Source organism: Agelaius phoeniceus, chromosome 27 (assembly GCF_051311805.1).
Source record: "Agelaius phoeniceus isolate bAgePho1 chromosome 27, bAgePho1.hap1, whole genome shotgun sequence".
Classification (NCBI taxonomy): domain Eukaryota; kingdom Metazoa; phylum Chordata; class Aves; order Passeriformes; family Icteridae; genus Agelaius; species Agelaius phoeniceus.
This window is the reverse complement of record NC_135291.1, coordinates 4,091,726-4,104,495: the sequence shown is the minus strand read 5'-3', so window position 1 is coordinate 4,104,495 and position 12,770 is coordinate 4,091,726. Positions and strand designations below refer to the sequence as shown.

General features: G+C 49.2%; 1 protein-coding gene across 1 annotated transcript in view; it reads left to right on the top strand.

The window, feature by feature from the left end:
• Positions 1–12,770, top strand: part of LOC143695917 (uncharacterized) — a gene marked incomplete at its 5' end in the record, with an annotated part of 127,841 nt that overhangs the window by 62,047 nt on the left and 53,024 nt on the right. The window contains 1 exon segment of the mRNA XM_077191129.1: positions 1,960–2,850. Coding sequence (XP_077047244.1) covers positions 1,960–2,850 — 891 coding nt within the window.

Genomic DNA, 12,770 nt, shown 5'->3' with positions numbered 1-12,770 from the left:
ATAACTTCCTAACATAACATGTATAATACTCATTTTAATGTTTGTGAAAAGCCAATCATAGACATTTTTCACACGGGCTCTGTCAGCAGCAGTGGAAAGAGCAGCCTAAGAGCAGCAGCTCCAATTGCCTTCCTCCAAAAACCTGAGAGAGGGACAGAAAACTGAGAGAGGGCCAGCAACTGCGCCCAGCCCCTACCCCCAGCCTGAATCCTCCGGCATCTCTGCACCCTTCCCCCGTCCCCCCCCTCCCCCGCTCCTGGGAAAACTCCCAAAAAAACAGAGGTCCCAAGCACCCAGCAATCAGCTCTCATCAGCAACTCAACCCTAACCCTAACCTTCTGACAGCTGCTAAGTTTTCTGCAAAATCATTCATTTCTCCAAGGACCCAAACCCAATCCTTAGAAGAAAATCTGGATCCTTCCATGTACAATCTGTATTTCCCAGGTGTTCCTTGCTCCTCGTCCCTGTGCTCAGGGTGCCCTCCCCAGCCCGTATCCCAGAGCCGGTCCCTGTCCTGCCGCAGTGTCCAAAGGCGCCCCCCGGCGGGCAGGGCCGGCAGCTCCACGGGGCCGGGCAGCGGCCGGGGCGTCCCGCAGCCTCCTGGGGGCCGGGGGCCACTGCCGGCCCTGCCCGGGGCTGGTGGGGTCAGGCAGCGCCCGGCGCTGAGCCCCGGCTGCCCCACAGCCCCGGCCCGGCCCCGCAGCTCCCCCCAGGCCCCCAGCCCGTGCTCCCGGTCCCGCACCTCTGCGCCCGGTGCTGCCGCTGCCCCCCACAGAGAAACCCCCTGAAACCCTGACCTCCTTGTTTTCCTCTCCTGGAAACCGGGGATACAAATGATCAGCTGGCAAATGTTGAGGATAAGACCCTGCTGAAAAACATCCCAGTCCTCAATATTTTTCTCTTCCTCTGCTTTTCCATCATCCTTTTCCTTCCCACAAAGATTCCTTCTGCAGCTTTTTGCCTTAAGCATATTGCTGCACACTCCCCCTCACCCAGTCCCTTTGCAGCACACCAACACCATCCATGCCCTGTTCTCCAAATGCGAGGGGAATTTGGGGAGGTGGGAGTGGGGCAGCGCCAAGGCCGGGCCCCCCCGCGCTGTCCTGGCGGGAGCGGCTGCAGTGGGGACCGAGTGCGGGCGGGAGCGGCCGAGAGCCCAGCGCTGCCCCAGCCCGACCTGCCCCAGCTCCATCCCTGCCCCTGCCGTGGGATGCTGTGGGTCTGGGGGCAAGAGGGAGCCGGCAGCGGGTGCTGGGCCTGGGGCAGGAGGAGAAGGGAAGGAGAAGCAGGGTTGAGGAACAAAAGGGTCAAACGATGCCCGTGGGAGGAGAAGGTGGGATTGTGCAGGAGAAGGAGGAATAGCAGGAGGAAGAGGAGTGTGAGGAAGAGTGGGGACACCGGAGGAGGAACAGGAAGAGGAAGCAGCACAAGGTTCCACCTCTCCCTGTATCTGCAGCCTCTGACCCCAGCCCCAGGAGCGTTGCCCCCCCCCCACATGCAGCAGATGCCAGGGGATTGGGATCCACAATTTTCCCGGGGGTGAATCTTGGTGTTTCTGAGCTTTCTTGGGCTAATTGTTGGTGCTTTGTTTTTTTGTGGGGGCTGAATCTTTATATTTGGAGGGGGCTTTTGCTGAATGTTGATGTTTTGGAAGTTATTGATCTGTGTCTTGATGTTTGGAGGACTTTTGTGCTGAATTGTGGTGTTTTGGAGGTTCTTAGAGACACAAGATGCCCAATGACCTTATGAGATGAACTTGGGCAAGGAGGAACTCCCAGTCCAAGGCACTCTCATCTTGTTTTTTTCTCCAAACCAGGATTTTTCATTCCTAGGGCGTGTCTGGATGGAGGAGGAGGAAAAGCCCTGGAGATTCCGCACGAGGAGGGGCTGCAAACCCAGCCCAGGGAGCTGCAGGGAGGAAAGAGCCCCCTTGAGCCAGGAAGGCGGCCGGAGATCCAGCCAGAGCTCAGAGCTGGTGGAGAAGCCTCATGGCAGGGAGAAGCCCCACAAGTGCTTGGAATGTGGGAAGGGTTTTAGTCGGAGCTTAGATCTGATCCAGCACCAGGTGATCCACACTGGGGAGCAGCCCTATGAGTGTGAGGAATGTGGGAAGCGTTTCAGCTGGAGCTCCAGCCTCAGGCAGCACCAGGTCATCCACACTGGGGAGAGGCCCTTTGAGTGTGGGGAATGTGGGAAGAGCTTCAGGCAGAGGGGCCAGCTGATGCAACACAAGATGATCCACACTGGAGACCGGCCTTACGAGTGTGGGGAATGTGGGATGAGCTTCTGCCAGAAGGGGAGCCTGATGCAACACCACAGGATCCACACTGGGGGAAAGCCCTATGAGTGTGTGGAATGTGGGAAGAGCTTTAGATACAGCTCTGGCCTGAGGAAACATGAGAGGATCCACACTGGGGAACAACCCCATGAGTGTGGGGAGTGTGGGAAGAGCTTCAGCATCAAGTGCCAGCTGATGGAACACCAGAAGATCCACACTGGGGAAAAGCCCTACAAGTGTGGGGAATGTGGGAGGAGCTTCAGAGGAAGCTCAGCATTGATTCGGCACCAGGTCATCCACACGGGGGAACGGCCCTACACCTGCTTGGAATGTGGGAAGAGCTATGGGTGGCACTTTGACCTGAGAAAACACCACGGCACCCACACTGGGGAGAGGCCCTACAAGTGTCCCCAATGTGGGAAGAGGTTTCACAGGAGCTCCGATCTTCTCAAACATGAGCGGAGTCACACCGAGGAGAGGCCCTTCCGCTGCCCCGACTGTGGGAAGGGCTTCAAGCAAAACTCCACCTTCACCCTGCACCGGCGCATCCACACCGGGGAGAGGCCCTACGAGTGTGGGGAGTGTGGGATGAGATTCTCATTGAGCTCAACTTTCACCCGACACCAACGGAGGCGCCACTAAGGGAAGCCCTGTGAGTGCCCCGAGTGTGGGAAGAGCTTTGTGCACTGCTCCAGCTCCATCCCCCATGAGAGGATCCACATCGGATGATCCCCAGTGACCCCCATTGGGCAGAGCCCTGATGATCCGTGGTCCTGGTGATCCAAGTTGGAAGGCATCTGGCTGGGGGGCTCCACATCTTCCTGGTTCTCTGAGGGTACCTAGATAAACCCAGAGGCAGGAACCTCCATCAGGACGCAGGCCTACAATGGGAATTCCTTGGGAAGAGCAGATTTGTTGAATTTCAATCCCATAAAATCTTTTGCATTCAATCCTATCTTCTGGTGACATCAAGGAGTACTGAATGGTCCCTGAGGTATATTCTGGGTTGACTATTTGGTGCTTGTATCCCCAGTCTGTTCTGTTTATGCTGAATAATAAGTTTTACACCTTCAAGACCTGTCCTGAGAGTGAAGGGGTAGAGAAGCAGCATGCAGTTTGTTTTCAGAAACTGCACTTGCTCCTCCACATTCCTGCTCTGGGACTGTGTTGTCTGCGGATGGACAGACAGCGGGACAGAGCTCTCCTTTGCTTTTAGTTAGTTTTAGCTAGCTGAACCAAACAAGTTCCTGAACTGTGGTGTTTTTTTCCCTTTTCTTTGGACCTGTTTAAACCTGCTCTGGCTTGAACACCAGAAGAGCACAGGCAGCTCACACCTGTGGCCCACCGGGCCGGGCCTGGGCTGTGGCATTTCCAGCACCAGAGGGACTGATAAGGGACTGAGTGAGCTGAGCTACAGCCCACAGAGGGACTTTGTGAGTTTGTCTCTCTTTTAGAGCAGCAAGAGGTTTTACTGTTTTGTTATCTTTATTGAAAGATAAAAATATCCATTCCAGAATATGCAGTTGATCTTCCCAGTTATCACTTCATTGACACGGTATTCCACACGGTATTTAATGGTCCTTCAAAATTAAACACTTGAACACCAACATAGGTATCTAATCTGTTAACAAATGTGTGTGGTAAGGCTAATTCAATTTCTTCTAGGGTCTTTGCTGCTGGGGTCAATTGCCTCTCATCAGTAGAGGAGGTGGTGCCTGACAGCAAATCATGCAATAGTTGCATCTGATGATTAGTTATGCCTAAATATGATCTAATCCAACCTATTAAACCAACCAATTTCTGTCCATCAGTAGCAGTTTTAACATCAATGTCTAACTTCACAGGTTGAGGCATAACTTGAGTGTTAGTCACTAACATACCAGTATTTCCAAGGCATGTGTTCCTGCACTTTCTCTGGGGCAATGATCAGACCAAAAGCTTTCAAATTTGTTACAGCACATTGTTTAAGAGCTGATAACTGTTGTTTGTTATCAGATGCCAACAAGATATCATCCATGTAATGATAACAGTAGCAGTTATTAAATTGCTCCTGCACTTTTGACAAGACCTGTGCCACAAACCATTAACAAATAGTTGGCGAATTTTTCATGTCTTGGGGAAGTAGCCTCCATTGATATCTTTTATTGGGTTCAGGGTTCAGCATGATTATGGAAGGCACAGTAAAAGCACATTTTTCTTTGTCTTGCTCAGCCAATGGAATAGTGAAGAAACAATCTTTCAGATCAATGACAACTATTTGCCATTCCTGTGGAATCATTGTAGGCGTAGGAAGGCCTGGTTGTAAAGCTCCCATTGTTGCCATTACAGCATTTATCTGCCGTAAATCATGTAAAAGTCTCCATTTTCCCGATTTCTTTTTTATTACAAAAACAGGGGTATTCCAGGAATATTTCAATATTTCCTGCTTGAAATTGTTCTGTGACTAATTCTTGCAGAGCAGTAAGCTTTTCCCTAGTAAGGGGCCACTGGTCAACCCAGACAGGTTTATCTGTCAAGCATATCAAGGCTACAACTGGACGTTCATTGCCCTGCATCACAGTGGCCCCCATTAAAAATCCGTAGTAATTTTGACACCCCATTGAGATAAACAATGTCGTCCCCACAAACTTTGAGGAGCATCAGCAACATAGGGTCTGATGTTAGCTTGTTGGCCATCAGGATGTTTCACATTAATTACAATGGCTGACAGGCCACCTGTTGTAGCACCACCCAACCCCAGAAGTCCAAAACTTGCATGAGTGAGAGGCCACGATTGAGGCCAGCAAAGTCACGAGAGTATTGTGACATCTGCTCCAGTGTCAATAAAGCCTGTTACTGATATGGTTCCTGGATGACATCCACTGGTGGTGAGGATGCATGTCTTTTCTGAATGGTTCTCCGTAACTTTCTCAGCCCAGAACACTTGAGGTATCCCTGTTGATCCACAACTTCCTGTGCCACGACTTCGGTCCACTGTATTCAGAACAGAACTCACAATAGGTACGAGTTGACCAATGCAAGTTCCTTTCTGAATAGTGACAGGAGGGTCATAAATGGGTACCATAGCATGAATCTGTCCTAAATAATTAGCATCAAAAGGTCCTAGATGCACATGAATACCTCTAAGTGTAGTTCTTGATCTTCCCATCAAAAACGCACTCAATCCCCGTCCTATTCGACCATAGGCATCGAGGGGCACTTTGCACATTTCTTTTGTCAGAATGGTTACTGTGTCAGTGGTGGGTATATCAATCCCTGCAGACCCACTTGTTGCCCCTGAGTATTGTTCACAAATGTTTAGCTTTGCAGTGCTGGGGAGGCCCATATTTGCTGCTGTGGTTCTTGGGGTATTTGTTTTCCCACATGCCCATTCGCGCTCTTCTTCCTGTTTCCCTGCAACAGCTGACCATTTGCATGATATTTACTCCTGCATTGTTTAGCATAGTGCCCAAATTTAGCAGAATGGTTGCACATAACGTTGCTGCTTGCATTTGATTTAGATGTTATTTTCTGGGTATTACACTGTGCCATTACTTGCCCTTGCTGTCCACAATTATAGCATTTTGATGAAGGTCTTAGAACTGCAGCAAGAGCTGCTATTTTATGGTCTACTGAACCAACTTTTGAGCAAGCAGTCATCATTTGAGGAAATGTGGGTTCCCCAGGTAAAGTGTCAATAATCTTTCTGCAGCCTGAGTTTGCATTTTCTTTAGCCAAATGTATACAGAATTTGTGTCGCAAAGATTCATCATCTACCTGTTTTTCAATGGCTGCAGCAAGCTCTTCCACAAATTGCAAAAATGGTTTTCTCATCCCTTGTTGTATAGTATCATATCTCTGTTTTGGAGCTGCCATTTCCATTGATTTAATTAAAGCACTCGTGCCAATTTGCTGAGCTTGTGCCAAAATTGAAGGATCCCACCTTGCCTGTGAATCTGGGTTAGCAAAAGGCCCAGTGCCCAGTAGGGCATCAACACCCACAGCATGATGAGGGTCGTGTTGAGGCAACTGCATATTTGTTACAGCTGTGTGCTCAGCCACTTGCCTCCAAGTTTCTTGAAATACACTGTATTGTACTGGCTGGAATGAAATAGTAGCAATATGCATGATGTCATAAGGTGCAAGCATATCTGCATTAATTACACATATTAATTGCATTACGTCTGAGGAATTAATGCCATACTGAGCCACTTTCGATTGGAGATCTTGCACAACCTTCCAGACAAAGACGTGATGACTGTCATCCTGCCCTCTTCCAGGAGCTGCTTTAAAACCTGGAAAAGCCATAGGGTTATCACAGGCAACATTTGCATTAGCACTGTTCTCCTGAGGTACTCTTGGAGCACCTAATCTTTCTATCAGGTCCCAATTCTTTTCTTCAGCTGCTTTCTTCCTAACAAATTCCCAAAACTCCTGAGTGTCCAGGTTTAGAGCAAATTTGGGAGAGAATCCCCCAAAGGAGCTCCAGTAGGAAAGCAGATCCAATCTGCTCTTCTCCCCACAACTGGTCTGGGAGAAAATACCTCCTTGGAGAAAGGTGGAAAAAACCTGTCTATTAAACAACAAAACCTTAACAATATCAAACAATAAAATCTCTTGCCACTCCAAAAGAAATGACAAACTGAGAAAGTCCCTCCCCGGGTTGCGGCTCAGCTCACTCTGTCTCTGATCAGTCCCTCCGGTGCTGGAAATGTTGCAGGCCAGGCCCGGCCTGGTGGGCCACAGATGCAGCTGCCCGTTCTCCCCTGGGTGTTCAGTCCAGAGCAGGTTTCAAGAGCTCCAAGGAAAAGGGAAAAAAACAAAAGTCCCCACAGTAGGGAACTTCTTTGCCTCAGCTAGCTAAAACTAACTAAAAGCAAAAGAGAGCTCTGTCCCACTGTCTGTCCATCCACAGACAACAACAGTCCAGGGGCAGAAATGTGGAGGAGTGAGTACGGTGTCTGAAAAAAACCTGCTGCTTCTTCTCTCCCGCTGCTTCACTCTCTGGAACACTCTTAAAGGTGCAAAACTTATTATTCAACATAATATAAGGTGCAAAACTTATTATTCAACATAACATAATTGGGGATAAAAGCATCATATAGTCAACCCAGGACACTGAGGCTCTCAAGGAAGCCCAGTTACTTGACGTGGGGGCAAAGTCCATGGAGCAGTAGGGCTACAGCTATTAGAAGGTGAACTGTCAACAGTTCCCTGCCCCAACTCCGATGTTACTGCGGGCAACTCATCACTTGATTCGCTGTCACTGTCACTGTCAGGTAATGGAGGATACGACCTTGGAGATTGTTCAGGCAGCTCAGAGGGGAGCGAAGGGGCAGATGGCTGGGCTAGAGCAGAGGGAAGCAGGGGGGCAGAAGACTGGGTTTCTCTCTCTGCTAAAGACATTTCAGCTACCTGGTGCAGTGGTGTGGTGTATACAGGCACCATCAGGAGCTGCTGCGCAGCTGTGACATAAAGAGGTTTAGGAGTCTGAGAAGGAGATACTATGGCAGTTTTCCCAGAAGCTTTGGCAGCTGTCCCAGAAGCTTTGGCATCCAGCCCAGAAGCTCTGGCAGCTTTCCTGGAAGCTTTGGTAGCCTACCTGGTAACTTGCATGGCACCTGCACCTTCTTCAAGGATAGATTCACCAAGTTCCCCATCAGAGGCCCCCTCTGCCTCATCCCCTTCATCAGTTTCTGTTATCAACCCCGATTCTTCATCCATGTCGTGCTCAGTTTGTTCTCGCTCGGTTTTCCATTCCTTTAATGCCTCAAAAAGCAATCCCCAGGTAACAGCTAGATCAACAACAGTTTTATCTCCCACTCAGATGACTTCCTACAGTCTGTCCCCGACTTTTTCCCATGCTTTCACACTAAATGCTGTGTCGGGATCAGTGCCAAAATCCTGTGATTTAGCCCACAGCAATATACTACGAAGGGCATAGTCTGAAGTATTAATTCCCTTATTTCTTAACAAAACTTTCCATGTAGCCAAAACAGTCTCTTCTTCATTAGATAAATTATTTCCCATTATTACTAGTTGGTGGCTCACCTACTTCCAGGTGTCTTGATAGGAGAAAATCAGGTCTGGGCTTCCCTGTGGCTTCCACCCGCCACTCTCAGCTGCACCAACGCCGCCTCCCCCACTACGTCCCAGTGAGTCACATTTGCCAGTCACAAGGACCCCGTTTGGGTCCAGATCAAGTATGTTCTTAAGGGTGTTGAATCACATTGGGGTTACCAGATGTCGCTTTCAAGGCAGTCATGACACAAGGCAGAGACCACAAGCAGTCTCAGATGGTAACTCTTTATTATTGAACATGGCTGACCTTTTATACACTTTCTAATTGTTTATACTTCTTCTACCCTAACTATTGGCCACAATAAATCAACATAACATCATTGGTAATAAGTTACAGTGACTTCAACTGACTTTCTAAAAATACTTCCTCCAGCTGCAAAGTTCTCATCTTTCTTCAATTCCTCACTTCTCTTGGTCTCCTTAGTTACAGCCTTGGAGAGAATCCTTATCAACTTCTTGCTTGCTTCCTTTCTTCTCACTCCTTTAGCTAACAGGCCTGCTGTTGGCCCCTTCCACACAAAGGCATTTGCTATACCAGCCCCCACAGTAAGCTTCATTAGTAACGGTTGCCCTATGCAAGGGCATACTGGTGGTTACATGCCTCTATCATTTACAGCAGGATGGGCTCCTCCTTAGACAAGGACTTCAGAAGTTTTTTACAATTCTCATTAGCATTTTCAGCAGCTAATTTTGAAAGCAACACCTGTCTGGCAATGTCATTCTCAATTTGTCTTTTAAGAGCTTGTTTCAAGCAGCCATTTAATTGCATATAAGGCTCCGCCAGTCCTTGCTTTACATAAGTAAATACTTTTTGGGGGGCTCACAGCATCAGGAACCTTTAAAAATGTGCTATGCGCAGCTTCAGTAATACCCTCAAGGGCCTCACTAGGAATGTGGGTTTGCCCAACAGGGTCTGAGTGGCTTCCTTCTCCGGCCAGGTGGTCAATCATGAGGGCTGCAATATTCTGGTTTGCATGTCTCACAAATTTCACAAGCAAAGCTTCTAACCCCTTTTTCCGCTGAGCGTCTGTGGAGGCCGGTGGGCCTACAGAACAAAGGCCATTATAGACCTTTGGACAGACAGACAGACCCCAACTTGGAGAAATCTCCCCTGTTCAGGGCAATTGAGCAGACCCTCTTCCAGGATGCTTTGTTGTATATGCAAATGTACCCAGTTCTACTTCCCTGGTTGGACTGTTGGCCTCTCCCTCCCTTTTTCCTTATATTTATGTCCTTGAATGTTCTCCCTTCCCTGCTTATCCATTGGCCCCATATTGCCTCAGTGTCCCACCCTCTTTACCCTATTGGTTGCCACCCCTCATCTCCCCTCTTTACTGCCCTGAGCCCTCAGCCCATTGGCCCTGATGCTCTGTTCCATCCCTCCCCCCCCATGTCCCCTGTATTTAAACCCAGACCTTCCACTGTTCTTTTTGTCTTTGTCCCTGAACCCCTTTGTGCGTGGCTGGAATAAACCTCCTTCTCTGGCATCCATACAAAGACCCTTCCCATTTCTTTGTCGTTGGTGATTCTACAAGAGAAGTGTGTGCTGCAGTGATTGTGTATGTGTGTGTGTGTGTGTGTGCCTGTGCCACCGAGCGGCTTCATTACTGGAGACACTTCTGGAAGGTCACGGCTCCGCTGCCTCTCTCTCCACCACCAACGGGCTTGTGGCTTGTGACAGCTGGCAGCCTGAACAGGGACCTGTCCGGAGCATTCCTGGAGGTGTCTTCAGTAGCTTTTTGGCTACTGAAGTTAAGCCATGTTCAGAGCAGCCAATTCCCAGAGGAGACTCCTAAGTTTTATTGGGGGAATCGCACAGGTGACCGGCAACCTTCTTGAGGCGAGAAGATCGGTTGAAGCTGACGGACAACCTGGAGAGGTTTTGTTGACCCACTGTCATGTGAGTACTATATTTGGGGGTCACCCTTTTTTGTCTTTCCTTTGCCTTCTTTTCCTCTTGGATGTTGGGAGAAAGTGTGGGGATGGGAGCCAAACTGACCCACCCACAGAGGGAAGTTTATACCCAAGTTAAAGGAATCCTTGTTGGGGAAAATTTTCATTTTTCAAAGGGAGATTTAAAATGTTTTATTCATTGGTTGTTCAAGTATTTTCCTGATGTTATGAGGGAATTCATTTTAATGAGTTCTGGGACCATATAGGGAAAAGATTCTATGTTCTTTGAGTTAAAGGGGATCTTTCAGTGGGGAAATTTTATCCTTTGGCCTTATTGATAAGTCTGTAGAAAATGTTGGGAAACATTCGGGACCCCAGTTTAACACCCCTTCTCCCCGTTCCTCCCCTCGCATCCCTAAACTCTCTTCCCTGCCTCAGGGAGGATCGGGAGATGGATCCTGCCAGCAGGCACAGGGTTGCTACCGTCACCCTGACATCTCCCAGTGTCCTCTGTCCCCTCTCCAGGGCAGCACTGGCCATGCTGCCTTGGGCTCTCTCCTAACCCTCTTTCCAATGCCCATGTACCCAGTTCTACCACCCCCAGTTGTTCTCCCAGATGGTGCCAGGAATGTGGCCAGCCCCGCCATCTTGTCTTCTCCCTCTCCAAGTTTTTCTGCCCTTTCTCCACAAAATGGTGCTGACCCCACAAAGGCAATGGCCATTTTGTCACCTCCCTGTTCTGCCAAAAATGACACCTCTGACCCTCCTCCCACTTTCTCTATTCCTGTAATCACACCCTGCCCCTCCCTTCTGTGTCAGGAAGTGTGTCCATGTTGGGACTTCCCCTCTCTATTGGGAATCCCCTCCCCATTGTGCACACCCCATCCCTACCCCTTCCTCTCTTGACTCCTCTCCTGATGGTCCCTCCCATTCCCATTCCCACAACATTGGAGCCAGAAGTGGTGATGACAGCAACCAGAAGGAGCCCATATTGGCTTCCACAGCTGCCCACAAACAGGCAGATTCTGGCTGCCCCAAGAGGCTCCATGCAGTCATCAAGTGCCCTCCATCCTCCTCGGAGGATGAGAGTAGGGATTCTGCAGACCCGGATTCCAGTCCTGAGTCTGAGGATCACTGGGCCAAGCTGCAGAGGGAAGCCACCAAAAAGATTGTGGGCTTGCCAAGTATATGTAAACATAGCAGAAGAGTGACTGCAATCAATTCCTGGGAGCCGATCCCCTATGGGGAATTGAAGGAGCTCTGCAAAGTGGCTAAGGAATATGGTTGGGGGTTGCATTTCTTAAAAACATTTCTGGAAGCCACCTTCTCTGACCGTGTCTTGGTCGTGCATGAAAATAAAAATATCATGAATTGCCTACTCTCCCCGTGTCACAATCCATCCTTACGAACGGGTTTCGTGATTGTTCATGGATTTGATCTCAGGGTGCAAAAAACCGACACGTCACAGGGGGGTTTGCAGTGATAATCAAAACAAATGCACCTTTATTGAATAACCAAATGCATTGGGGAGGAATTGGGGAAAAAAGGGGAAAATAAGGAGAAGAGGGAGGAAGAGAAAGGAAGGTATATAGCTACCAAACATAGAACAGCCAAGTCCTTTGATGTCCAGCCGATGGAGTTCACCAGGTCACGTCTGGGGAGATCTTGAAATCTCTCACTAACTCAGAGGTTTTTATTATGATAACTCTATTGAAAATTGTGAGGGAGGGGGGGAAACAGATACAATAAAGAATAGATGTAACAGGTAGTCCATGTTCTCAGCAGTAAACGAGAGCCATTGTCTTCTTGGTCCAGCAGTCACAACCTGCAGGCAAACATCTCGCTTTGGTCAGCTTGCCTCCCCCACACACCTGCCCCGGGCTGGGGGTTTCACTCCCAGTCCTTGGAAGGAGCAGAGGGGCCTTTCCACATGGGGGTTTCATGTCTCACTCCTTGATGGAGAGGCTCCTTACATCTCAGTCTGTCTGTCACGGTGGTTGTAAAACAGGTGAGGGTCTTCTGTGGGGGACCACCCAAGACTCAGGAGAAGTCCAGCCAGGCCGAGAGGTGGGACAGCTCCCAAGGCTATTGCTGCAAAAAGGCAAGATGCCCCCTTCTTCTTTCATTGGGCTCAGTGTAGCATACAGCAAACAACACCTGTGAACAATAGCTTAGCACTGTGCTCAGGTCTCGGAGCCGTTGGCACGTAACTTTCTCCAACAGGGCCAGAAACTTCAGACAAGGGTCTTTTCTTCAGTGGTCCCCAATGACGATTGTGAGGCAGATGAGAGAAACTTTGGACAGAGTCTCACACCCCGGTCGAGTACATGCTGTGGGAGAGGCAGTAAAAAAGGCATCTCAAATCACTGGCGGACACATATTCAAAAGATGCCAACAAACCAAATTTAACCCTTGAACAAATGGCAGGAGAAGGTGACTTCCAGAAGCCACAAGACCAAGCAAAGGACTTACAAGAAGCTGCACTCAGTGGCATCACCACTGCTGCAAAGACATCCCTGCTCCTCACTCTCGACGACAC